Genomic DNA, 23,813 nt, shown 5'->3' on the forward strand with positions numbered 1-23,813 from the left:
GGACTTCATTTGAGCAAAAAATCCAGCCCATGACTTTTCACGCCTTTTAAGGGGCCGTAGAAAGTGATACGCCTCACAGCCACTGGGGGGCGTGTCGCCGTAAATACAGTACGTTGGCTTGCGGTCACTCAAGGACATTCAAACTGACTCAACTTTGTTTGTTTACATTTATTATTACAGTGAGTCCAGCACAATTAATACTTTTTTTTTTTTTTTCCCCCCCCAAGACAACATGCAGTAATCCCGAATCACGTGCTTAAATGCATGCAGGGAGCACACAAGCAGCGCCGCCCCTCTGGACGCTTTGGATAACTGCGTTGGCTAAATGACGGTGCTCGTTTTTCTTGGTGAGCCGCAAAGCTTGAACGGAGGCAACTTGAAGACGTTTCAGATGACGTCTCGGAAATGTGAAATTCACGTCCACATCTGGACTCGATGGTTTGGCTCACAAGTTTCCGTTCCATTCAAAATGAATCGATACATTGACAAGTAATCGATTATCAAAGTAATCAGTAATCATCGTTTGGAGCCTTTTCCCAATTGAAAAGGCTCCAAATCGTCTGATTTCTGTAGTCCTTCATGAAAGAAGACTGATTATATTCTTTCATCAAAATAAGACATTTGCAAACGTCTGTTATCGGTCGATTCATCAATCGAATACCGAAAGATGAATCAATTCTAAAAATTGTCCAATAGTGACAGTCGGGATGTAACGATATCCAAATGTCACAATACGATATTGTGGGGAGGTTGGCGATATTTAAAAAAAGGTCACAATAATGTCAAAAATAAAAAAAAAAGCGCATTATTATTCTTATGTTCTATTGTTAATGCACGCACACACTGAGTTCCTCCACAAATTGACTCGCTTCACAAGCGTATGACATTCACCTTCGTCTGACAAATAGCGTCGATTTGAAACATGGAAGGGCCAAAACATCCCTCATTGGGATTTCCGATCACGTGAATTAGCGCTCTTGGCAGTAAAAGAGTGACTAAATATCAAAGAGGTGAGCCTGACGATGACTTTGAAGTGGCTTTGGGCTGAAAAGACGTCGTCGGTACGTTACGTTACGTTTGGCGTCCGGTTGCCTCCATTCAGCTTTTGCCGCTGCGCGCTGGGGCTCATTTCTTGGTGGGGTCGCGCAGCCGTCCCATCAGGAAGGGGGCGCCGCTGGCCTGCTGGTACACCACGAAGAGGAACGGCCGGTTGACCGTCAGTCGGGGAGGCGGGCTGGAGAAGACGCTGGCTCCGCCTCCCGAGGCGTCTCCTTGGCCGCTCTCGTCCATCGTGGTGACGGCTTTGTGGAGGACCTGCGGACGGCGGCCATCTTAGGACGAGGCTCATTTCAAGTTTCCATCATATTTGTCATATTTTGGACGACTGCCCCATGCTCGGAAAAGCACGTCCTGGGGGAATTCCAGCCGCAACGCAGAAGACACGCCCACATCAACATTTGAATGCCATAAAAATGCATCCATTTGTGTATTTTACGCTTTTAAAAAGGTGCAGAATTTCACGTGAAAAATTAGTGAGTGACCGAGCTGTCGCCAACGTCTTACAAATGCAATGATGCCATCTAGTGGCAGAAAAACAACCTCAAAACAAATTAATTACTCTTTCGGTTTTTTTTTTACACTTTTACACTTACTCCTTTTTGTTTTTTACAGTACATCTTTTTAATTTTAACTGAATGTTAGAAATGATTAGGAAACTACTGTATCAATGACTAAAAGATGCAGCCATATTTCTATTCATTTAATATTTCTTCTCCACTTTTGTATCTTGCCGTCGACTGACAATGACATCACAAAGGGCTCAGGTAACCAATCACAGCTCAGCTTGTGAGTGTCACATGACCAAACCGAGAAAACAGCCTTGCGATGTCATTTTCAGTCGACAGCAAGTTGCAAAATGTCTTTTTAGAGGTACTAATTGTACGTGAAAAATAATGAAAGTATCAAATTAATCAGACAAAATATTGAATTTTTATTGCTATAATGGGCTAAATAAGTGAAGTGTCCCCTTTGCCATTTTTCAAGAGTATGCCAATTTAGAAAAAACTAAAGCAAACACTTTTTTTGCACATTTAGAACAGATGTCAAATTTGCGATGAATCGACTATTGAGTGAATTCCGATGAAAAAAAAGCGAACAGCCTCGTTTGCTCGCTCACCTGCGCCACTTTGGCGCCTTGGGGGAGGCCCATGGCGCTCAGGTCGGCGTCATCCTGGAAGATTTGGAGCACGCCCAGAGCGCGCAGGACGTCGCGCAGCGAGTACGAGCGATCCAGGAAGAAGCGCGGCAGCTGCACCTCCAACTTCCTGCGTTCCCGCAAACACCAAAGTCGGCTCCGGCCCTCTCAACGGGGATTTTTTTTTTTTGGTTTCCCCCGGGGGGAAGAACTCACGTCTTCTTGAGCTGCCCGATCCAGGACCGGATCTTTTGGCCGGTCACCTCGTCCTCCACGGCGCCGACGTGGGCGTCTTCGTCGGGCAGCACCAGCAACATGGCCGCCCCGTCCGTCATGGGCAGCTTGAGCACGCCCGACTTGAGCGCGCGGTCGTACGCCAGGAAGTACTTGTCGGTGCGGCTCATCATGGCCACCGTCGCCACCTGGTACTTGCTGACGTAGAAGCGCTCGTCCTGGCTGGCGCTGGCGTTGAACGCTTGGCTGAAGCGGCCTGCGGGGGGCGCCGGCGTTCAACGACGCGCTTTAGCATGTCATCGATGAATCGGCGGCCGCTTTCATCGCTGACTGGTCGGCAGCGAATCGAGCGTTACATTCGTTGACGACTACTTTTGATCAGAAATTGCTTGATTGGCATTTTCCATCGCCAGCTAATTGTTCATCAGACGAATCAAACAGCAATTTTGAACACTAGTTTTCATCGAAAATGAATTGACAACTCGCCCAAGCTGCTCTGATGTAAACTTATTTGAACTGGCATGATAAGATGTGAATGAATACATTTGACCTTTTTTTTTTTAAATAAATTGACAACTATTTTGATAAATTAATCACCAATCGATTATCAAATTAATCAACTATTTTGATAGCAAATTGACAACTATTTTTTGAATAAATTGCCAAATATTCTGACAAATTTGCAACCAATTTGATTATTAAATTCATCAACAACTATTTGGATAATTTAATCAACAATTAATTGATTATCAAATTAATCAGCAACTATTTTGATAATAAATTGAGAAATATTATGATAAATTAATCAACAACTCATTATTAAATTGACACCTATTTTGATAGTAAATTGCCAACTGTTTTTTTTAATACATTTAAAAATATTTTGATGAATTAATGACCAACCAATTGATTATCAAATTCATCAACAACTACTTTGGTAATATAATCAACAACTAATTGCTTATCAATTATTTTGATACAAATATTTTTATAGTAGATTGATAACTATTTTTTTTAGGATTGCCCACTACTTTGATAATAAATGAATTGCGGAGGTGGGCATTCCATCAATATTGATGTCCGTTCTGTTGACAGTTGACAGAAAACTGGTAAAAATTGAGGATCCGTCAATAACTGCGGCCATTCGTCCCATTTTTGGTCCGCAATTTCTGTAGCCATCCATGAAAGCAGACGGATTGCCTTTCAAAATAAAACATTTTCCAAACGTCTACTTTTACCTCCATAAACAATGGCCAACAATGATGCGGATTTTTGTTTTTGACATTTTTTAGAAGAAAAGTGGGCGTGGCACCTTGGTAGGAGGCGGCCGTGGCGAGCAGCAACTTGGCCTGCGGGTCCACGTCGGCCACGCCGTCCTGAACCTGATCCCCGGCTTGCGAGCGCACCCACGCGTTGACCGCGTCGGCCGCGTCCCGCCCCGCGCCGAAGCCCGCCGTCTTCACCTCGCCGCCGTATTCGCGTCCGAGACGCTCGGCGAACGCCGCCGCCGGCTGCGCGTCGGCGGCGGCGAACACGGCCACGCCCTGCTTCAGGTTGCTCGTCGCCAGCGACGACGACACGTCTGAGGACGGGAAGGCGCGGAACATCAAAAGGAATCCTTGGCAAAAAAAAAAAAGTTTCACGCACCTGGCAGGTTCTGAGGGTCCAGCCCGGCGAGTCCGAGGGCCGTCTGCAGCTGCTCTCGCGTGGCGCCGCCGGCGGAGCCGAGCAGCGCCGCCAGGCCGCGCCAAACCGACAGCGTGGACACCAAGACGTTGTCGTCGGTGCGGCTCGCCAGCGCCCGGTACAAGCGCGCCGAGAAGTCCGAGCTCCGGCCCACCAGGTCGGCGGCGGGGGGCTGGCAGTCGAGCGGGATCGCCAGGACCAGGACCGCCAACACCGGCAGGGGGATGGGCCACATTGTGCTACCAAACAAATTAAGGGGAAAAAAATGGAGTGGTTTTTTTAATATACGTTTTTTTTCCTTCTTCTTTTTTTAAAAATACTTTTGACACAGTTTAACATAGGTTAACGTTCAAGAACACATCTTGCATAGATACCAGATACAAAATCATTGTACAATTAAAAGATAGTAACAAAAAATAAACAAAAATTTAATAGGTATTTGATATGAAAACAGGTCAACAATCTTTGGCTATTACACAAATTTAGGGACAATCTAAAACGCGTCACATAATAAAGCTTGACGTCACTTTTAATGGCCGAAAATTGCGATCGATCGTTGGCAAAAAACAAAAAACCTCTAGTTATGCACTCGTCCACTTTTGAAAATATTCAAACGATCACGCCAATAGTTTGGATTTTATAAAAATCTTTTCCCCCGTCACTTAACGTCCATAAAATCCAAACTATAAAGGCGACCATTCAAATATTTTCCACTTCCGTTTTGGTGCAGACTAATCCTAGTTTTCCCACATTAAGCAACGTTAATCTTTCTGTTTTATTTTTTCCCGCTTACGTTGAGAGCTCTCAGCCGCTGAGAGGCAAAAATGACGCCGTTATCCTGTGCTTGCTGCGATGTACTCTCTTTTTTTTTTTTTTTTGCCGTTATGTACGTTCGATTCCCGTTTGTTTACAATCAGTGACGTCACTACGCTTAACTCCTCTTGACATCCTGGCTCTTGTGCATGATTTATTTCTATTTTTCACAACGTTTGTTGACCATAGATGAATACAAAGATCAGGGAGACCAATTTACGTGTTTACAAAAACAAAAGTAAATCACATCAGCCTAGCTAACGGATGATGGATGGCACCATCGAAGGGCGGGCGCAGCAAAACATCATTCGGCTGCCGGAAGTCAATAAAAAAGAAAACGAGCGACACACCTTCGAGAGGGTTCTTCTCCTCCTTCTTCGCCTTGTCCAAATAAATGGCCAACGCCGATTATTGGATGTGTCAGCCTGTTTGTTCGTCCGTTACAAAACTGCGTATCATCGCCAAGTGAACGTCCACCGGAAATAGCCACGTCGTTTCCGGCGTGCCTTTCGAAATAAGAGCAGACACACGAAAGGTGGCAAAACAAAAGTGCGAAAGTGCGAAGTGGCACCAAAACATACATATATTGTTGTTGATAATGATATTCGTACATGTGACTTAATCACTCCACTCACTTTTTAAAGGGGAACACACAACCCATGATGTCAAAGTTTCTGTTTACCAGCTGCTGTTTACTAAAAACATAGCGAGCTAAAAATCATCACCGTGCTACGTATCCTACTTCATAACAAAAGCTACACAGTAAACTACAAATCGCAAACGTGATAATTTACAAATTGTAAGCCCATCTGATTTCTTTCGGTGGACGTCTATCATGTGGACAAGTTGATGAACGTTTTTAATTCATTAACATGTTTAATACTTAAACGCAATATTCATCAGATGACATTATGCACAAGCAACATTTTTTTAGACATTGATGTTGTAAGGTGAGATGAAGTGTCCAAGTCAAAAAGTCGAACAGCTCAACTGTTTGTTTTTGAGCATTCATGATATACTAAATCTAAAAGTTGTGGGTGTGACAACAACACACCGTCCGTCAGCCGACGTCGGCGCCCTCCTCCAGTCCGCGGACGCCCTCCCTCCAAACGGCGGCGTCCCGTCCCGCTCGGGCCAGGTGAGGCGCGAAAACCACCTCCAGCCTGCGGAGGGCGCTGTCCTGCTCGCCCCTGCTCGCCGTCCCCGCCAGGCGCCGCATCATCAGCCGAACCATCACCTGATTGGCCCACGCCAGGCCCAGCGCCGGGCTCACTCGCGAGGAGGGAGGACTGGCGGACGGGGCACAAAGCGAATCGGCGTCAGATATGCCTTATGAAAAATGAAAGCGCACTAAAAAACTCACCACCAGAGGGTGCTAGGACTGCACAAATGGAAACCAACCGGACTTTTTGTGACAGATGTTCTGCTTTTTAATATCGTGACATGACGACGATATATTGTGGCACTTTTAATACGGCGATATCACGATATTGTCGTTATTGGTACAACCCTTATACACACCTTCATGCTAGCTAAGCGGGTGTCCCATTTGAACCCTTTTTTAAAATATCGGAATATTCTTCATTTCTCTTGGAGCAGTAAATGCTGTTGAGTCTCCTGTCATTGTGCCGTTTGTCCGCTAGAGGCGGTATTGCATATATCAACCTGAATGTCTTGGTTTCATGTTTTCTTTTGTTGGAAACAAATGAAAGTGAAGGACAACGTACTGTAAAACTGTCAAGTATTTTGTAAGCGCTAAGTGGCAAAAAAAGAAAGAAAAAGGAGAAGAAGTCTTCCGTGACTTGACTTGGCTAGTAGCTAGCTTACATGCTACAGAATGTGACGTTACCCCGTATATTCTTGGGAGCCGCTGAAGATGTCGGTCACCTGCAAACACACACACGCACGTTTTGGGCTCTTGTAAATGATGCGTGCGTTTGTGCGTGCGCGTGCGTTACCTGGTTGACGCAGAGCACGGCGGAATCGAACTGCCGGCAAAGGTGGTGCAGCGTGGACGAGAGCGACAGCAGCTGCTTGCTTCTCTCCAGCCAGTCGGCGAGCCCGAACTCCGACCTGAAGAGCGACGCCACCGAGTCGATGGCCACGAAGCGGACCAGGCGGCGGGCCAGCAGGAGGCCAACGCGGCGCCGCAGGCACGACTGCAGCGACGTCTGGCCACAAAAAAAACCCAAAAAAGGCTCACGCTATCACGATACTGCGATGATCGGTATATTGGTCAGGTAATAAATCCACCATCATCTACGATAAAACTACATAAAGTGATGTTTTGTCAAGAAGAAAATCATTTCTTTTTGTACCATCACTAAAAGACAATATTCAAACTGGTGTCTTCTTCACAGTGACTACTTGAGTGTATTTTTTTGAAACAAATACAAATTTCTGTCTTTCTTAAACACTATCGTCATGCGACATGTCAGTTCCACAGTCAATCGCCCACCAGATCGGCGGCGTGCTCGACGTAAATCCGGTCGCCGAAGCGAAGGCCGGCGCCGACGTGCGGCGGGACGTCGGCGCGAAGACGCGATTGCTCCCGGATCATCTGCTGCAGACGCTTGCTGGGGAAAACGTCTTCTGTGCACACAAACACGGCTCCTGCCACAAAAATAAACAACACGTTGCTTGTCATTTTCTTGTGGAGGCTAAAAAAAAAAGAACTGACCCGAGTCCAGCCCCCCGTGACAGAGCGGGTACTGCACAGACAGACAGAGCTGCAGAGCCAGCTGAGTCTTCCCCGCGCCGCTCTCGCCAGCCAGCTCGGTGATGCCGCCGACGGGGAGGCCGCCTCGAAGTAGCCCGTCCAACACGGGGCAGCCCAGGCTCAGCCTGAGCTCGGACTCGCCCGCGGCCAGAACTGCGCACGCAAAACGCACCACGGACTCGGTTAGCGTCCCGCAAGCGCTGGGTGGCATTTCCGGCCGAGCTCACCTGGTAGCGGGCGGCGGGGCCTGCAGAGCAGGGCGGCGGCCGTCAGGAGCCGCCGGACGTCGGCGGCTGACAAGGAGGTGAGCCTCTGCAGGTCTGGACCCGACATGCACAGCACGGCCCTGACGGATCGGATGCCAGCTGGAGGGGAGAGACGCAGCATCGGTCACAAAGTTACTGTTTTGTAGAGGTCGAACAATTCATACAGAACTATTTGATCATCACTTGGTTGACTAATTGTCCACATTCCCAGACTTCAGCCCTGGCTAGTGAATATTGTGGACCAAGCAGATGTTCTGCTGTAACAATCAATCTCTGAAGCTGAACATGCGACCTCTGACCCTAAAATGTGTGATGACGATCATGATTTCAATGTGGCGAAATATATAAACGCGTTCACCTTTGTCGACGGCGCTTATGATCCTCGGGTGAAGATCCAGCTGACGCCACAAGGACATAATGTTATTCTTTACACGTTTGCCATGTTTTACGAGTCAGTTGTAGGTTACTTCCTGTGCAGCAAATGCAACCGCGCGACCTACGTCATCATCCTACGCCATTTGGAACGTTCCATTTGAGCTTGTGGAAAAGGGGTGAGCGGTGTCGAAGAAAACAGTCCCGATTAAAAATAAATAAATAAATAATGGACGCGTTTTCTACTAGCAGTCCTCCATGGATATATTAAGTTAGCTGTTTGATGAAAATAATGACGATTTAACTTAAAAACGACGAGTTTAAGACGCTGTTTATATCGCTCATTACTATCGACAATAAACGCCACCAGGCATAGATATGACGTCATCAGTTCGCGAATAAGGAAGGCGGAAAAAAATCGCAAACATTGATCGTTCTTTTCTCTTTCGCAAGTAAATAAAACGTGGAATTAAATTCAAAAGAAAATCGGGAAATTCAAATGAAGACTTGAACGCAGTTTCTTTTTTTTTTATGAAAATGACGAAGGAATCTCGAAGGGATCGCTGATGTTTATGAGCGCCAATTTGCACTGTTGTTGTTGTTGCAGTTCGACATTAGTAGTGAGTCAATAACATGTCTTTGTTGGAATTCGACCAGATGGAATGAACATAAACCGTTTGCGTACATTTGTCTCGTTTAACTAGCGTTGTGTCCAGTAAGAAAAGTAATGTAATGTTTTCATCGAATCGTCTGGACCGCTGAAATAGCACAGTGGGTATGTCGAGGCTTTGATATCGGAGGAGTGTGGTTCGAGCCCAACAGTAGATCAAGTGAAACTGTCTTGTGCGATCACTTTTCTTCGGTATATTTGTGTTTTGATAGCGTGCACAATATAAAAAGACGTGAAGATATGTCTAGGCAATAAAATTAAAAATCAAATTGTGGTGCACAACATCTAAACTATTCAAAGTGTGACATGAAAATTAATAAAAGTATCAAAACATATAGTGAAAGTATAATGACAATGTAAAAAAAAAAAAAAAATATATATATATATATATATACCAGCTAACATGTAGCAACATTTACATTGTTACAGATTCAATTTAAATAGTTCAGTTTTACAAGAATCAGAATTAGAGAACGTATTCTTCAATATCAGAAATAGTCACCATAGTAACTTGTTTTCTCTCGACAAATGAGACTGGCATCATCATTGCCACCACGTTTCCGATGTCGTGACACTAACCCGCTCCCACCTTTGTGACCTTTGACCTCGCCTCAGCACAATGAGCTCCAGGCTGTGCAGGACCTGCGGGGGGTCGGACATCGACGTGGACCAGGCTCGGGGCAGCGCCGTGTGCACGGGCTGCGGTTCCGTTCTGGAGGACAACATCATCGTCTCCGAGGTCCAGTTTGTGGAAGGCAGCGGAGGCGTGTCCTCCGCCGTGGGACAGTTCGTCTCCACTGACGGTGAGCAAAAAAACACATCTGGCTTAAACATTCCATGTCGCTTCATTTCCTTGCCAAAAACACTCAAGTAGACAAAGACGAGTGTCAAGTGAAGAGCCACTTCAACTTATGGACCTAGTTTCTTCAAATGTCTACCAAAAATTGCTTTGTGGTTGCCGAGTAAGGAATGAGCGAATGATTGGGAACATGACAACTCCATTCACAATCATTTCAACTCCCGCATCGCTCCGATTAGCAACATTTCCAATCAAGTAGTCTGTCAAAATGCATTTGGTTGGAACAGCCACTTGAACTGGAGGACAACTTAAAAAAAAAAAAATTCAGTTCTGAAAAACTTGTCTATTTAAATGTCTTAAAAAAAATTGTTCAATTGAAAGGAAAACTTCAGTTCAAAATATCCACTAAACATATATGGGCCAAAATTCTAATTTCTAAGTTCAACATGGAAACTGTCACTTGCCTTCAAAACTCAATAGCATCTTCACCTGCATAATTTAGTTTTGCAATTTTCATTTTGAGTTTTTACATTTTTTTTTTTTCAGGGTGGTTCCATTTTTAAGTTTAATGCTTACTTTGTTTAAAGTATTACTTGTGCACAAAAAAAAAATTCTGAAAGTGCTTTTATTGGCTGCTGCTAGATGTCACTGCACTTAAAATAATCCCCAAAATGCTCATGCAATAAATTACCAAAGACTAAAACAAAGTTGTGGTTTTTAAAAAGCATTTGTTTCATTAATGAAAGTTTTGGAATTTTACTTTTCTAAAACCTTGTTCAGATCAGCACGAGCAAGAGACAAACTTGAAATTAAGTACAACTTTGCTTTTATTGAAACTGGACAAGGCAGCTTGACAAAACCACAAGTCGAAGACGTCATCCGTAGATCTTAACGTTGCATTTTCGCCCCGCCCGAAGACAGCCTGGCGTTGTCAGCAGCGGCACGCTCAAATCCTTCCACGGCTCGAATGATTCCCTGGTGAACGTTGGTTCCGTGCTGAGCCGCCAGTCTGTGACAGTCCCTTTGGTTGGAGGGCCTCGAGTCGACACCTTTCGCACCTGCCGATCCGACGTGCCCTTCCGTGGCGTCCGTCCCATCCATATAGCGAGCGGGTAATTCTTGGTTGCCGACTTCTGGACCACTCAAAGACATCCTGTCAGACCATCTGGGTGCTGGTGGCAAGAATCCACCACGAGCAGGTTCAGTCATACTTTGAGATGGATCTGGTGGAAGAGGGAACAGTTGGTGATTGATGTTTGAAGAATTTGGAACAATTGAGTCCGTATTCATTGTTGGGATTTTCTAGGTCAGGAGTGGCCAATCCTGGTCCTCAAGGGCTAAAGTCCTGCAGGTTTTAGACGTTTGCCTCCAACACACCTGATTAATGATTCTGAAGAGCCGATCATATGAATCAGGCGTGTTCAAGGATAATGAAAAACCTGTAGGACTGGGATTCTACACTAGTAGAAATAGCAAACAAGACAACTTGTTAAATCTATGACGTTGCTAAATTTGAGTCCATACCTGCTACTTGAATGTTCAAGTTGGGCGTCTTCCTCCCTGGACTGTTGCGGGTCTCAGCCAAGTGCTGCCAGTTTGCTGGTTGGTCAAACGGTTTTGCGCCTTCTGGATGTTTTGCATTGCTGACAGCTAGTCGCCCGGAGCCTTGTGAATAAATTCTCTGGTTGGGATTTTGCAGAGTTAGTCTTCTATGCGGCTTAATTCGGATATTTTGGACAGACTGGTCCAAAGGCTTGTTGAATTCTGTTGGGATTTGGGAGAGCGGAATCCTTTTAGAAGAAGTATGCGGAGTATTTCCAGGTCTCCTGTGCTGGTTCACCTCAGTGTGAAATGGGCCCAAACCTTGTTGCGACACAGCCGGCTCCTTCATGGTCCACTGGGGTTCATTTGGCTTGATGAACTCAAATTGGCTCACTGGAGACCAGTTCCGTACTGGACCGGAGTCTTCAACATGTTTCACACTCAAGCCGTACGTCTGCTGCGATGGCTGAAAGCGGCTGTAGTATGTCGAGTCGTCATATTTCAGATCAAAGCCGTCCTCGAGTTGGCCCGGAGCTGCGACTGTGGTCTGACTAGGAGGAGTTGGCATGTACTCATTCCGCTTTGTAACAGTTTGCTGGTCTGGGGATTTGATGTCCATCTTGCTCGGGTGTTGCGGCACTGAAACGGGATGGCTCGGTACTGGCGTGACCAACGGCTTGGACACAGCTTTTCCCCTTCCTTGGGTTTGCTCAGTTTCTGATTGGCTAATTACTGTATGTCCAGGAATCTGTGGTAAACAGTCAGGAGGCAGATTCTTTGGATCTGTTAAGGGGAAAAAAATAAACAAAGATTAACTTACATTGACCATTTTTAAGTGTTCATGCACAAAATCCTGACCTGTGAGGCTTCCGAAAATGTCGATTGAACCAAATCCAATAGTTTGTGCTCTGGTGACCCGATCCGCCGTCAGTCTGTTGATTCCACTCAGCGGATAGAAGCACCTGACAGTTAATCTTTGAAGGAAAAACCAAATAGTTTTAATTGCAGATCTTTGAAAGTACCATTGTACTTGTGTCTTCCTTTACTTGAACTGAGAATCTCTGGAGATGAAATTTGGTCCATCTGCAATTAGCTGCCTGTCATGGAGGATCTCGTTCTCGTAAACCATGTAGTCCCCGACCTGTACAGAAATATAAAAGGTTTACATCCAGTGGACAGCAAGGTACTCTTAAATCCATTAAGTTCTTAAGTCATACTGTGGTCCTGGTCCCACAGGAGTCCAGCTTGAACTCAAAAAGGACCCGAGTGGCATCTGTCTCTTTGGGTCGGCAAGTGGGGTCCAGTAGACTGGTACTTTCCGGTTTTACTTTGGGCCAAGTTGACGTAGGTGTTGTCACCACAGTTATAGTTCCATCTGCGGAACAGACTGACCACCACAAAGACCCACAAGATTAAGTCAGATTTTGGCTGTCCATATGTCAAGTGGTTACTTTACCTATCATGTCTTCAGTTTTGAAGAGACAGTGTTTTGATGTGGAGGTCTGAACCTCCAGAGTTCTGGCATCTCGAAGAAGCAGCTTGAACGTTCCATAAAAGTTTGACAGGTTAATGTCCTGAAACAAGGTGCAGAAATAGCCCCAGAAGGTTCAGACATTTCACTTGAAATGTTTCGCGAGTAGGTCCTGGAACGCTACCATCACTTACTTCATACATGTATCCTATGGAAAACACCGGAACCTCCAAGCTGATTTCTTGACTGTCGTTGAGGAGTTTGTACCCTCTCTGATCCGCCAATTGTGCCGTCAGCGCTTGACTGTCAACGCCCACCTCCCAAAGTGACTCCGCACCAGGGGGCATGACGACACTGAAGAGGATTCCTCCGTCTAAACATTGAGCCGTGATCTTCGGTGGATCTTGAACAGAGAAATTGGGATTACATTCTCAGGAGCGTTATGTGACTCAACTGTCTACGTGGTCTTACATGCATGGAAGACTTCAGCCTTGATCAAGATGTGATGATAGTACGATTCCCTCTGCAGCATGGTGGTCAAAGTGAAGTTGACATCAATGGAGTACTGGACCACTCCTGCTCCCATGTACTGTTGGAAGACACATTTTGAGGCGCTTCCATATGCAATCTGTGCAAATAGTCAAGTGCCAGATTCCTTACCGTTCTCTGGACTACGGAGTGTGAAAACGGAAGCCGGAGTTCGTAAGCTCGGCTGCCATTCAGGTTGACGACAGGGGTGACGATTAATCCACTTCCCGTTGTTTCCATCAGCAGCACCTGCTTATTAACTTGGACTTCTTCCAAAATGACATCACTGGGAATGTTTCCCAGGTAGAAGCTGAATCTCTCCTTGTCACCGTTTGTCTCTACAGGAAGAAATTTATGACTGAGCCCAAAGGACGATTGCATGGGCACAATTAGACTAGCAATGTTACATTTGAGCCACAGCTCAGCAGGTTCAGTAATCATGAACCATTTCTCAACAAGTTGCCCTATCCAGACTGCTTTCCACGTCTCACACAAGCAACACGTTTCAAATGCTCAGCAAGCTCTGAACGAAGCCTGCAGTGTTGGCTGGGGAGACATGGAAAACAAGCTGTAGGTAGGGGTACTCAAGGACTGGGGCGGAGAACCAGTGACTTAAGGTATTGGCCTCAAACTCTGGTCGAGGAGAGCAATCCTGCCCATTTGAGGTTTCCTTCAACACACCAGATTCAAATGAGGAACCCAAAAAGTAACGGCTTGCATCAGGTGTGCTAGAGGAGGAACTTAAAACATGCAGGACTGTGACCTAAAGTGATTTTGCAGTAAATGTCACAAGGGCTCTAGCCGGACTGTGGACTTCAAAAACTTAGCAGACGTACGGTCAACACTGAAGGGTCGCTGACAGATCAGCGGAGTTTGGAGCACCCTGAGAATTCGAAGTTTCGTTTCAACACTGCTTCCGTCTTGATACTCTACTGAGAATCGGTGTTCATACAACACCGAAATCACAAACGTCTCCTTGTACATGTTGTTCACCACCAAACTCTGGAAGAAAAGTTAGACATTGCAAGTTGACCAAAATGTAGCTGGTCCTAGTCTGAAACCGACTTTACCTCTCTGTAGCCGCCCTCTGCCCCAAAGGGTACCAAAATTTGGACTAGGTTTTCTTTTCGGACCAGACTGAAACCCTTGGCGGCAGCGCTCTTCTCATCCAGCATGACGCCTGCCACCTCCAGACGGTGCTGCAAACTTTTGAACATTGCGCCCTCGTCAAGGAGAGGCCTCAGCACTCTGGGGACATCCCAGACTAGCTGAGCTCCATCATAGGAAGCAGAATCTGAAACGTGGCCAACACAATCCTTTTGTTCCACGTAATGGCCAGAACCACTCACCCCCCCATTTTGATGAGAACTTACTGACGGTGCAGGCCATGGACATGTCGATCATCGTCACCATCAGCTGCCGCTTGTAGAACAGAAAAACGCCAACAACTACGACAGGGATGCCGTCCACCTGGGGATTTAAGAAAGGAAACTGAATTGGATCCTGGAAACATTCAAGTCTCCTCAAGCCACGTTTCTTCTTATCGAGGAAGATGACAACGTGCGCCGGCAACCTACTTTGATCAGCTGTGCATCTGAAACTTCGTAGGGAGCTCGAAGCACCGCCCTCTGGGCAGTCAGGGTCAAACTGTAACCTCGACTCTCGGCCTCCGTTATCGACACCGGGGTCAGTTGGCCATCAGCTTGCAGGAACATCAGTTGCGAAGCCGCGCTCGCCGCATTCAGAGCCTGAAGAAGACAAAAAGTTGCAACATGAGCCTTCCGGACCGTCACATTTCAGTTCTAACCTTGAACGTTACCTGCGATAGGGCCACCTGCGCCACTTTTCCAGCAGGTCCCGGCTGAACTGCGCACGAAGCCTCCCGCTGGACATTGACCTGGCGACAGAAGCAGACACCCCGTGAAGCCGCACCCCAAATCTAAGACAAGCACCCTCTTACCTCCATGTAGTCCTCCTCGCACACGATCTCCCGGTGGACCAAACTCAGACTGGAGCACACGGCTGAAAGCGGTTGACTCAGCCACTTGGAACCGCCGTCACTCACCATCACGTTAAATTGGAAGGTGAACACCTGGTCATCCTGGAAAACAAAAGGCAACAAGATTCAGCCGGCACACCGAGTTCACGAGCGGTAGAATCTTGATGCGGAGGCGCTACCTGGATGACAGTGAAGCAGGAGTAGTACGAAGCCCTGAAGGTGCTGGAGCCGCTCTCCTTGAAGGCGCTAACGGTGTAGCCGCAGCGCGAGGCCACCGAATTGCTGATGGGGTGCACGCCATTGGGATCTACAGCACCGTGGATGAGCACCCAAAAAAGAAAAAGAAAAATGAAGTCAGGGACCTGGTGCAGACGGGGTCAACATGTGAACTTACCGATGGCCTCAAACTGGACCGTCTCTTTGGAGAGCACATGAATCCACAGGTAACGATCCCGACAGGCCCACTCAACTAAGTTGACAAGAAAAGTCAAAAAAAACATTAAGACCATATGCCACACTATCAAATGTCGATTTCACACCAGGACAAGCGTTTGCTTAACAGGCTTAATGGCTGAAGGAAGTTTTCAATTTTTTCCTTGCAACAACAAAGACCATTAAGACAGTTTAGGAAACACTTGAACAAACCCTGATGTGAACACATTTGTTAACTTTGTAAAAGATGCATCGTTAAGATGACAGTTTTACATGTGAAAAAGAAGAAATTGACACTTGTTGGACCACTGAAACATGAAAAGTGGTTTTACCTTCAACCTTTGCATTAGTCAAGCAGAGCAAAGTCAGCAAAGTGATCCTGGAAACAAGCAAAGAAACAAAACGGTCACTTTTTTTTTTTTTAACGCATTCTATTTGGAATATAAAAAGTCCAAAGTGTTTGAACTCACCCAAGCGCGCCAGCTGCCGCCATCGTTGTCGTCCTCATCTTGCTTGCGACGAACTCAACTGCCGTTGAGCCAAGGTGACTGTGACGGTGTCCAGGTGCGGCTAATAAGCAGGTGGCCCTGGCAACCGGCCAAGCAGCCGCACCTGACGCTGATTGCACCTGTGTGTGTTTTCTGCCTTCTTACTGTCCTTGTGGGGACAAATTGGCGTCAGGATTGGCCAATCGCTTGTGATGGTTAATTAAGGTTGTGGTGAAGGGATTGGAAATAGAGATGTTTTTATTTTTTTATTTTTTTACCGATGATTAGTAGCCAAGGATGCCGACATTCATTTTTCAGTGGCCCTTCCATGTTTCAAATCCACACTAATGGTCAGATGAACGTATCAAGTCTTATTCCAGATTGTACATTGTTTATATTATATATTTTTTATTTATTTTTTGCTAAGTGGAAATGACACGCTTAGGACCGCCCCCCTATTTGAATAACAATTCAACTTGGCAGTATGGACCAAAACTGGCCAAATTCAAAATAAATGACTGGATGACTAAATAAACAAAATAAAAAATAAAAACCAAATTAAAAACGGATATAAAAAAAATCCAATACAAAAATGTAAATATATATAATATAATATAATATATATTTATTTCCATTTTCGGATTATCTATTTTTTTTATTTTCACTTTTAGTTATTTCTGTATTAATTTAGTGATTTATTTATGTTGAATTTTGTCAGTTTTAGTCTGCCGGACGTGTGCGTGTGCGTGTGCGTGCGTGCGTGCGTGTGTCGCAGGTCCAACGAAGACCCCTCTGCTTGGTTCCGGTTTCCACACGAGTGTCGGGAAAGAGTCTCGGGCGCAGACGCTGCAAAATGGTGAGCTTTTTCTTTTTTTTGTGGGGGGTGTCTGTTGTGCAAGGTCGTTGACCTCTGGCGCGCACACGCAGGGAGACGTCAGATCCATCACCTTGGCAACCAGCTGCAGCTGAACCAGCACTGCGTGGACACGGCCTTCAACTTCTTCAAGATGGTGGTCAGCCGCCACCTGACGCGCGGCCGCAAGACCGAGCACGTCATCGCCGCCTGCCTCTACCTGGTGTGCCGCACCGAGGGGACGCCGCGTATCCCATCATGCCTTGCGTTGCGATTTGCGTGCGTTGTCGTGTCGCGTTTCTTGACCCGCCTGTCAGACATGTTGCTGGATCTCAGCGACCTGCTGCAGGTAAAAAAAAATGTACAAAATGGAAGAAGAGACAAAGATGGAAATATTTGAATTTGGGCGTAACGTGTGCAGGTGAATGTTTACATCCTGGGGAAGACCTTCCTGTTGTTGTCGCGGGAGCTCTGCATCAACGCGCCCGCCATCGGTGAGAACCCATTTCAACAGTTTTCTTCTTTATGCTGCTTGGCCACATTTTGGAGCACCAATAATAATAATAAGCAGTTCCAATTTGTTTGATTGAAAAACATTGAACAATTTCGATATTATTTATGATATTTTATTATTTTCTTTGTATTATATTTATTTGTAATTGGTTGAAACGCGTTTGTCGTCTTTCCCACATGAAAATGTGTTTGTATTTTATTCAGTGATTCATTTATGCACCACTAGGGGGCACTGCGACCTGACTTTCCGATTTATCGAGTGTTGTTGTTTCTATTTGTCCTGTTTTTGTTTGTGTTTGTGTTTGTTGAGATCCGTGCCTGCTGATCCCGCGTTTCGCTCACATGTTGGAATTTGGCTTGAAGACGCACGACGTGTCCATGACGGCGCTTCGTCTGGTTCAGAGGATGAAGCGGGACTGGATGCACACGGGACGCCGGCCCTCTGGACTCTGCGGCGCCGGTACACAAAAACAAAGCAAAGCAAAGCAAAGCAAAAGCAAAAGCGTGCGTAACTGCTCGCCCTCCCCTCCTCTCTCAGCCCTGCTGGTGGCGGCGCGCATGCACAAGTTCCGGCGCACGGTGAAGGACGTGATCGGGGTGGTCAAAGTGTGTCAGGCCACGCTGAGGAAAAGGTGACGGGCGAGTCCGCTGTGTGTTTCCAATGCAAAACATATGCAAAATCGATCCCCAACTTCTATTTGGTCATTTTTCACTTTATTGGATTTCATTCATTTCATTTAATGTCATTTTAATGACTTATTTAATTTTTGTATTATTTCATTTTGTAAATGTAATTTGGAATGAATTATTTAATGAATGTATGATTTCAATTCATTTTGTAAATGTAATTTGGAATGAATTTGTGAATTCACGTATGATTTGATTTCACCGTTTCCAACGCGGCCGCTCTTGCAGGCTGGTGGAGTTTGGGGACACGCCCACCAGTCAGCTGACCATCGACGAGTTCATGAAGGTGGACCTGGAGCAGGAATGCGACCCGCCGTCGTTTACCGCCGCTCAGCACAAGACCAAGATGCAGCAGGTGCGCCCCGCCCCCTTCCCGTTTGGGCTCCGCCTCCTCCATCCTTCACGCTCATTTTTTCCCTCCGCAGCTGGAGCGAGAGCTGGCCCAGAAGTTGAACGAGGTCGAAGGTCAGACCCGCCCGAAGGTGGTCGTGACCCCCCGAGGTCAAGTCGGGCTCAGGTTTTTGGATGTGGTCCCTCAGGTGAGATCAGTTGCTACCAAGACCAGATCGAGAGCGAGCTGGAGAAGAGTCGGCCCAAACTTCGAGGGATCTACGCCGCTTACGTCCACAAAATGGGTCAGCGGCACAAAAAAACAATTATTTCGGTCCAACCCAAAAAAATCTAATTCAACAAACTATTTAGCTTTTTTTTTAAAACGAAAACAACCTGAAACTACATTTTGGACATTACAGCAATGAAAACTATTATAAAAATATAATATATCTAAAAAAAAAGATTGAGGCACTTACTTGCTAATGCACGCACACATCGAGTTCCTCCACATATCGACTCGCATATTCCGTTTTCCTTCATTGACCACCGTTAAAGTTTTGAAACAGAGAAGGGCCAAAACATGCCTTTTGAAAATTAAACTGCAGTAAAAAAAAAGAAAACAAACGAGCCACCAGAGGGTGCTAGAACTGCACAAAAGGAAATCAAACGGACTTTTTTTGAACAGATGTGCTGCTTTTAATATCGTGATATGACGGCGATATATTGTGGCACTTTTAATATTGCGATATTGCCGGTATCGTCACATCCCTACTGTATATATATAACTGGATAAAGGCTACATGAAAAATCAAATATATTATACTAAGAACGTACGTGTTAATGTGTACGTATACATATCTGCTTGGGAGATGGGAGTGGTAAGATGGCCGCCCTGTGGCTTCAACGACCTGCATGGGCGTCTTTGGTCTATCGGCCAGCTCTGGTTTTGGAACCAATATTGAGAAAGTTTGTATTTGTTTGGTTTTGTTTTTGTGAAAACGAGTTGAACGAAGGCGACGCGCATTCGTCCGGATTGAGCAGAAACTGGATTGTGTTGCGCAGACCTGCCGGACGAGGACGCGAGCCGTGACGGGTCGCCGTCGGACCCCGAAGACGGCGACCTCCGCGGCGCCGCCCGGCACCTCACGCAGAACTTCCTGTGCCAAGTCATGCGGGAGGAGGACGGCGGCTGGAGCCCGGAGGGGCGCGACCGCAACGGAGAAGCGGAGGCGGGGTCGGAGGCGGGGCCGCCGCCTTCGCGGCAGGCGCCGCCTTCGCGGCAGGCGCCGCCTTCGCGGCAGGCGCCCTCCGTCGCCAGCATTCTGGAAAGTTCCGCCGCTTTGGACCTCCAGAAAAGCTTCCAGATCTTCAGCCAGGACAACGCGGACGACGCCGACGCGTCGGGTGAGATGAGCGCGAGCGCTAATGCTAATGCTAATGCTAATGCTAATGCTAATGCTAATGCAACGCATCATCGTGATGAGCCGCGCTTGCTTCCCATCGACTACAATCCCAGAATTGTTTTTTTTTTAATTCCCCCACCAACCAATCTGCGGATTTTGGTTGGTGGGGGAATAAAACAATTTAAAAAAAAAATGTTGCACATTTTTTATCTTTTTTTTATTTTTTATTTTTTTTATTCATTTATTTATATGTTTATTCATTTATTTATTCCCCCACCAACCAATCCACGGATTTTGGTTGGTGGGGGAATTGTGCATATTTATTTATTTATTCATTCCTTTTTTTAACTCAATTTTTTCTTTTTCTTTTTTCTTTTTTTTTATTTATTTTTTTTTTACTCCCCCACCAACCAATCCGTGAATTTTGGTTGGTGGATTTTTTGGGGGGAATTAAAAAAAATATATATGTTGCACTTTTTTTTTTCTTTTTTAAATGTATTTTTCTATTTTCTATTTTTTTTTTTTATTCCCCCACCAACCCATCCCCATATTTTGGTTGGTAGGGGAATAAAAACTAAATAAAATTAAATAAAAATAGGCAAATAAACGGTGTGCATTTTTTTCCCTTTTTTTTATTCATTTTTTTTTATGGGGAAAAATCATTTTACAAAATAAATGGAGACTATTTATCTTTTTTTATTGATTGATTTTTTCCTGATCTGATCCGTGAGTTTTTGTGATCTGTTGCACCTTCCATTTCACTTCTTCTCATTTTTGTTTGTTTTCGTCGGAAGAAGACGAGAAGTCGCAGGGCGGCGAACTGGACCTGGACGGAATCGACGAGCTGGAGATCGACAAGGTGAGTTTGAGCGACGAGCCGGTCGGAACCCAAACGCTGACGTGCGTCCGGGTGCTTTTTTGCAGTACATCCTGAGCGACAAGGAAGTCGGCGTGAAAACCCGACTGTGGATGGAGCAGAACCGAGAATACCTGCAGGAGCAGAAAGGTTCCCCGCAGACGCGCAAAAAGAATCCGCCGCGAGCGCTCGACCCATTCTTTCTTTGGCGCCTTTCAGAAAAAGAAGAACGCATCCGAAAAGAGAAGGAGGAGGGCACGTACAAGGAGGTCGGCGCCGTCCGTCTCGGGGAAGGCAAACGGCCGGCTCGCCTTTCCCGCCTGACGTCTGCTCGTCTGCTTTGCAGCCCAAGACGGCCAAAAAGAAGAAGAAGAAGAAGAAGAAGGAGAACCTGCAGGCGTCCACGGCGGGCGAAGCCATCAAGAAGATGTTGGCCAAGAAGAAGATCTCCGCCAAGATCAACTACGACGTCCTCAACGGTAAACGCAATCGACACACGAAGTCTGATTTCCATTTGTGCAGTTCTAGCACCCTCTAGTGGCTTGTTTTGTTTTTGTTTTTTTTAGTGCAGTTTCATTTTCACAAGGCATGTTTTGGCTCTTCTATGTTTCAAATCCACCATAATGCTCAGATGAACCGAATATGATTATGGACAGAATCGATATTAGTGGTGGGAACGTGCAGGTACCTCACGATACAATAACGATGATCTCATGATATGACGATACCGCCATTATTGATATATTGCTCAGGTCATAAATCCATGATCATCTACGATAAAACTAATCAGAAAATCATAATAATAATAATATAAATAAATAAACGATAACAATAATAGAAATAAATAAATATATATTAATAAATAATAATACAAATGAACAAAATAATTTTAAAAATTATAATTCATAATAAAATAATATAGATACATAATATAATATATACTGCGATTGGCTGGCAACCACTTTAGGGTGTTACCCCGCCTACTGCCTGAAGCCAGCTGGGATAGGCTCCAGCACCCCCCGCGACCCTTGTGAGGAGCAAGCGGTTAAGAAAATGGATGGATGGGATCCATTAAGAATAATAATATCAATAAATAAAGAAAAAGAAAATAAACATATATTAATAAATAATAATAACAACTGATAAAAATATAAATCTAAATACATGATATCATATATAGTTGATTTGCCACTGACTTGTGAATATCGCGATTCCTCCGAGGCCTCAACGGCGGGCGGGCGTCCGGCGAGGGCGTGGCCAGCCCCCCCGAGAAGACCGCCCCCCCCGACTCGCCCATCAGACCTTCCAGGAAACGGCGGCGGCGCAAGAACACCGACAGCAACGTCATCGTCAACATGGCCGCCAAGACCACCATCATGGGGAAGAGGTGACATTAAATTTAAAAAAATAAAAAACGTCCAACATGAAACACTAATGCCATCTAGTGGCAGGATTTTTGTTTTTTATTTTTTTTGGCGCTGGTACCTGCAGAAATGGTAGCCATGGGGGCTAGCAATGGTCACATGACTCATGGTTGGCTCCAGAGTTTTTTTTTTTTTTTTTTTTGCCCCGTTGAGTCATCAATCACATGAGCGTGTTCCGTTTTTTGTCGCAGGCTGGGCCCGCTCTTCTCGGGACCACCAAAGAAGAAAAGTCCGACCAAGGTCAGTCAGTTCTCAAGTTTTGGTGCAAATTTCAAGGATTTGGTGAAAGCGGCAAGAGTGGGCGAGTGGATCGATACAAACGTCGATATCGTCGATACGTGAACAAGCAATTCAATGATACCTTCATTTCAAAACATAAACTTTCAAAAAAACATCAATATCAGTGATACTGGTCCTGTATTTACTTGGTATCGGATCGATATCAAAATGTGCAGTATCGCACAACACTAGCAAGCGGATACATCACTCTTATTTTGAAAGATTGATACATGTCACATATGGGAGAAATAAATCAATAGAAATAAAAATAAATTAAAAAATAATAATAATAAATAAATAATTATATATATATATATATATCATAAATAAATGGAATAGAATTGAGCGGCAGTATGAAGTTAGCCAAAAATGAATTTGACCTCGCAGGTTGTTTCCGTGACGACGACGTCGGACGGCTTAAGAGCGGAAGCGGAAGCGGAAACGGAAGCGGAAGCGGAAGCGGGACGGCAGTCCAGCCGCACCCCCGACAAGACGGAGGAGAAGGCTGAAGATGATGACGAGGAAAAGGAGGAAGAGGACGAGGAGCGCGTCGGCGCCAGGAAGCTCGTCGAACGTCAGCTGACGCTTGAAAGCCGCAAAATTGCACTTTTGCCCACTCCTCGATTGACAAACGTTTTGTTTTGTTCTCTTCTAGATTTTGTGTGTTTGGCGGAGGAAGAGGAGGAGATCTTCTAGCTCGCTTCTCTCTTTTTCACACATTTTGATAGCTCGAATTTGAAAGGATGTCAGTATGAAATCTTGTCGATTTGGACTTGAAGACGACTGCAACGTGCTGCTTGAACCTTTGGAGGATCGTGTTTGTTTGTCAATGTCTTGTAAATAAAACAAATGAAAAAAACCGCATCAGTGTAACGTGTGCTCACCTGTTGGGAGTGAAAAGAAGTCTCGGTGGTCTGTTGATGACGTCATCGGCCAATCAGCTCGCACAGATTTTCCTTCTGGTTTGGAAAGACGAATCACGTGACATCCCCCTCGTGCTCAAGCAGCAGCGGACGGGAGAAAATTGGCCATCAATTTAGCACAAGTTTGGGCTTTGGAAGAAGGTTTTAAAAGGTTTGAATGTTTCATTTGAGTTATTAGTTTTGCATGTCTTTTTTTTCCAGTTTGTATTTTTTTTAGTTCTTATTACGTTGTTGTTGTTTTTTTATATATGGAGCATTTGTCAACTGTATGATTTCAAAACAATATTTTGGAATAAAGTTAACTTAAACTACAATTCTCAAACGACTGT

At 45.4% G+C, this 23,813-nt stretch overlaps 4 protein-coding genes across 12 annotated transcripts; 1 reads left to right on the plus strand and 3 right to left on the minus strand.

Annotated features, from left to right (window-relative positions):
- Nucleotides 1-148: 148 nt before the first annotated feature.
- Nucleotides 149-4,994, minus strand: LOC144010151 (protein Z-dependent protease inhibitor-like). Its single transcript, XM_077510322.1, has 6 exons — nt 4,908-4,994; nt 4,076-4,353; nt 3,741-4,010; nt 2,411-2,684; nt 2,177-2,324; nt 149-1,314 (listed from the first exon to the last, which is right to left on the minus strand). Exons 2-6 carry the CDS (start codon nt 4,347-4,349, stop codon nt 1,126-1,128), a joined length of 1,155 nt encoding a protein of 384 aa, XP_077366448.1. The 5' UTR covers nt 4,350-4,353; nt 4,908-4,994; the 3' UTR covers nt 149-1,125.
- A 289-nt stretch (nt 4,995-5,283) lies between these two features.
- On the minus strand, nt 5,284-8,598 carry xrcc3 (X-ray repair complementing defective repair in Chinese hamster cells 3). Of its 2 annotated transcripts, XM_077510325.1 has the most exons (8): nt 8,271-8,596; nt 7,874-8,011; nt 7,608-7,799; nt 7,386-7,540; nt 6,886-7,098; nt 6,777-6,814; nt 5,982-6,216; nt 5,284-5,433 (listed from the first exon to the last, which is right to left on the minus strand). In XM_077510325.1, exons 1-7 carry the CDS (start codon nt 8,326-8,328, stop codon nt 5,988-5,990), a joined length of 1,023 nt encoding a protein of 340 aa, XP_077366451.1. In that variant the 5' UTR covers nt 8,329-8,596; the 3' UTR covers nt 5,284-5,433; nt 5,982-5,987. The 2 variants fall into 2 exon arrangements, with proteins under 2 accessions (XP_077366451.1, XP_077366450.1); XM_077510324.1 differs by lacking the exon at nt 6,777-6,814 and having other exon boundaries at nt 5,284-6,216; nt 8,271-8,598.
- Nucleotides 8,336-23,798, plus strand: brf1b (BRF1 general transcription factor IIIB subunit b). Of its 8 annotated transcripts, XM_077510304.1 has the most exons (20): nt 8,476-8,904; nt 9,570-9,757; nt 16,989-17,069; nt 17,141-17,314; nt 17,384-17,415; nt 17,488-17,560; nt 17,890-18,039; nt 18,118-18,211; nt 18,495-18,621; nt 18,692-18,731; nt 18,806-18,901; nt 19,662-20,003; nt 20,800-20,861; nt 20,927-21,008; nt 21,078-21,127; nt 21,205-21,337; nt 22,080-22,245; nt 22,474-22,522; nt 22,949-23,135; nt 23,217-23,798. In XM_077510304.1, exons 2-20 carry the CDS (start codon nt 9,574-9,576, stop codon nt 23,255-23,257), a joined length of 2,163 nt encoding a protein of 720 aa, XP_077366430.1. In that variant the 5' UTR covers nt 8,476-8,904; nt 9,570-9,573; the 3' UTR covers nt 23,258-23,798. The 8 variants fall into 8 exon arrangements, with proteins under 8 accessions (XP_077366424.1, XP_077366427.1, XP_077366423.1 ...); XM_077510301.1 differs by having other exon boundaries at nt 8,473-8,904; nt 17,141-17,415; nt 19,662-19,853; ... (1 more) ...; nt 20,797-20,861; nt 20,927-21,127; XM_077510302.1 differs by having other exon boundaries at nt 8,475-8,904; nt 17,141-17,415; nt 20,797-20,861.
- LOC144010140 (uncharacterized) lies at nt 10,563-16,359 on the minus strand. The gene is made up of 19 exons (XM_077510292.1): nt 16,196-16,359; nt 16,058-16,104; nt 15,688-15,762; nt 15,473-15,600; nt 15,255-15,395; nt 15,114-15,191; nt 14,872-15,042; nt 14,668-14,764; nt 14,365-14,588; nt 14,131-14,296; nt 13,427-13,632; nt 13,238-13,355; nt 12,961-13,169; nt 12,752-12,869; nt 12,513-12,682; nt 12,342-12,436; nt 12,154-12,269; nt 11,278-12,078; nt 10,563-10,976 (listed from the first exon to the last, which is right to left on the minus strand). Exons 1-19 carry the CDS (start codon nt 16,231-16,233, stop codon nt 10,642-10,644), a joined length of 3,333 nt encoding a protein of 1,110 aa, XP_077366418.1. The 5' UTR covers nt 16,234-16,359; the 3' UTR covers nt 10,563-10,641.
- Nucleotides 23,799-23,813: the final 15 nt, after the last annotated feature.

This window comes from Festucalex cinctus, chromosome 21 (genome assembly GCF_051991245.1).
Source record: "Festucalex cinctus isolate MCC-2025b chromosome 21, RoL_Fcin_1.0, whole genome shotgun sequence".
NCBI lineage: Eukaryota > Metazoa > Chordata > Actinopteri > Syngnathiformes > Syngnathidae > Festucalex > Festucalex cinctus.